The 2,695-nt window shown below is 44.2% G+C and overlaps 1 protein-coding gene across 1 annotated transcript; it reads left to right on the plus strand.

The window, feature by feature from the left end:
• The first annotated feature begins 1,487 nt into the window (after window positions 1-1,487).
• Window positions 1,488-1,940, plus strand: LOC102985799 (ubiquitin-conjugating enzyme E2 N-like). The gene has a single exon (XM_024114987.1). It carries the CDS (start codon window positions 1,488-1,490, stop codon window positions 1,938-1,940), a length of 453 nt encoding a protein of 150 aa, XP_023970755.1.
• The last annotated feature ends 755 nt before the right edge of the window (window positions 1,941-2,695 follow it).

Raw genomic sequence — 2,695 nt, forward strand, 5'->3', positions numbered from 1 at the left:
GAGCAGAATGCAATGCTGCACCCAAGGGGTTGACCAGAGTGGTGGGGGCAGGTCATCACTACTTATGGTCTAAATGTTCTGCTCTCTTTAATGGGAACTGAAATCACGGCCTGTGACCACTTTATTTGGAAGCCATGTCCCCACTTCTTTTGCATCTCCCATATGGTAATACTTTTGCATCAGTCTTGGTTCTTCTTTAGGATCAACAGAAAAGATTAAGAGCTGAACTATGCAAACCAAAAAAATAGTCAACACACACCGGAATTCTTAGAAGACGGTGGAGGTATTTTTAAATCTTCCCAAATTGTCCCACAGAGCAACGAAGATAGCAAAATTAAAGACCCACGGACAGCATCTGCAACAAAACTAGGTGGTAAGATCTCCCCAGTATTCTCCTGATACGAGGGGGTGGGAACAACCCACTGGTAGCTACAAGGACTGCATGGTACATAGGGCGACATCTGGGCTTCTAATGCTCCTAAGACAGAAGAAGCCCCAAGTCACTAGGATGAACTAACTGGAAAGTGCAGTGGGCCATTCTGAGAACTAGGAAGGTTTTGAAGGATCCAACAAGGGGGCAAGTGCAATGGGTCCATATGACAGAGCTGATAGCACTGGAGCAGTATGGGCCCTTGAACTCATGAAATGTAACAACTCAGGGACTTCCCTGGCAGTCCAGTAGTTAAGACTTTGCCTTCCAATGCAGAGGACGTGGGTTCAATCCCTGGTCGGGGAGCTAAGATCCCACATGCCTCGGGGCCAAAAAACCAAAAAACATAATCCAGAAGCAATATTGTAACAAACCCAATAAAGACTTTAAAAATGGTCCACATCAAAAGAAAATATTTAAGACAAACAAACAAATCAAAGCTCTTTTCCAAAGCAGAGATCCAGACTGAGAAGAAACAGGTAGAAGCAGAATCCAAATTGAGCAGGATAAGGAGAGTAGAAGCAAAGGAAAGAAAGCTCCAGATAAAAGCAGAGGGGGGGTTTCCCTGGTGGCACAGTGGTTAAGAATCTGCCTGCCAATGCAAGGGACAGGGGTTCGAGACCTAGTCCAGGAAGATCCCACACGCCGCAGAGCAACTAAGCCCGTGCGCCACAACTACTGAGCCTGCGCTCTACAGCCCACGAGCCACAACTACTGAGCCCGTGTGCCACAACTACTGAAGCCCGCACACCTAGAGCCTGTGCTCCGCAACAAGAGAAGCCACCACAATGAGAAGCCTGCGCACCACAGCCAAGAGTAGACCCCGCTCCCCGCAACTAGAGAAAGCCCGCACGCAGCACTGAAGACCCAACACAGCCAAAAATAAATAAATAAAATTTAGTTTTTAATTTTAAAAATAAAAAAAAATGCAGAAGAGGGGAAGAGAGTAGTCAGATCTCCAAGAGTGTGAGGCCATGCTTTTAATCATTTTGTGAAAACAACGTAAGAGGGAGCTATAGGGAGGAGAGACCAGAGGCCCATCTTGGGATCTGACAAGATGGCCAGGCTGCCCCATGGGATTATCAAGGAAACCCAGCGTTTGCTGGCTGGACCAGTTCCCAGCATCAAAGCAGAACCAGGTGAGAGCAACACCCATTATTTTCATGTGATCCTTGCTGGCCCCCAGGGTTCCCCCTTTGAGGTGGGGACTTTTAAACTTGAACTCTTCCTTCCAGATGAATATCCAGTGGCAGCCCCTAAAGTATGTTTCATGACAAGAATTTGTCATCCTAATGTAGACAAGTTGGGAAGAATATGTTTAGATATTTTGAGTGGTCCCCAGCACAGCAGATGTGGCACAGTTCTGCTATTGATCAAGCCTTTGTTAAGTGCTCCCAATCCAGATGATCCATTAGCAAATGATGTGTCAGAGCAGTGGAAGACCAACAAAGCCCAAGCCATAGAAACAGCTAGAGCATGCACTAGGCTATATGCCACGAATAATATTTAAATCGATCTGATCTTCAGGTGTGCACCACTTCTCCTGTTCTGCCAAGACTTCTTCCTTTTTTGTTTCCATTTAATGGACATAGTTTCTAAGACATAGTCTTGGAAACACTGCAGAATAAAAGCCCAGACATCTCTACTCCTTTGGTGATGAAATGTACATTAGCAAATCTAGGTCTCGTCCTGATTCACTGCTGTAAAACACGAGCAGAGGCTAGAAGTATCATCTGGATTGCTGCAAAACATTTAGAAACAGTGGCCCCTCTCTGCTTTTATTCGTTTCCCCCATCACGGGTTAAGTATAAAGCACTGTGAATGAAGACAGTAGTCAGGGTTAGCTGCAGGGATGTGGGTGTTTTTCTTTATTATTATTTTTTGGGGGTAGGTAGTTTTATGTTTATTTTATGGGCTCCTTTCTCTCTTTTTATGGTGATCTAATTGCACTGGTTAAAAGCAGCTAACCAGTTCTTTAGAATACTCTCTATTTATTCAGATGCTGTAGATGGACAAGCTTCATTGTTTGAACCAACACGGGAACATTAAACAAACATCACAGCCCTCACTAATAACATTGTGACTTTGCTGTCAAGTGTAGACTCCTCCCTTCAAGTAAAAGCTTCTCACCATTTTGTATGGCTTGTCTGGAAACTTCCGTAAATCTTATGTTTCAGTAAAATATTTTTTGTTATTCTAAAAAAAAAAACAGGGAACTCTACAGGGATGAAGCCAAAAAAGCTATTCTGACACACACTTACATGC

This window comes from Physeter macrocephalus, chromosome 2 (assembly GCF_002837175.3).
Source record: "Physeter macrocephalus isolate SW-GA chromosome 2, ASM283717v5, whole genome shotgun sequence".
NCBI classification, from domain to species: domain Eukaryota; kingdom Metazoa; phylum Chordata; class Mammalia; order Artiodactyla; family Physeteridae; genus Physeter; species Physeter macrocephalus.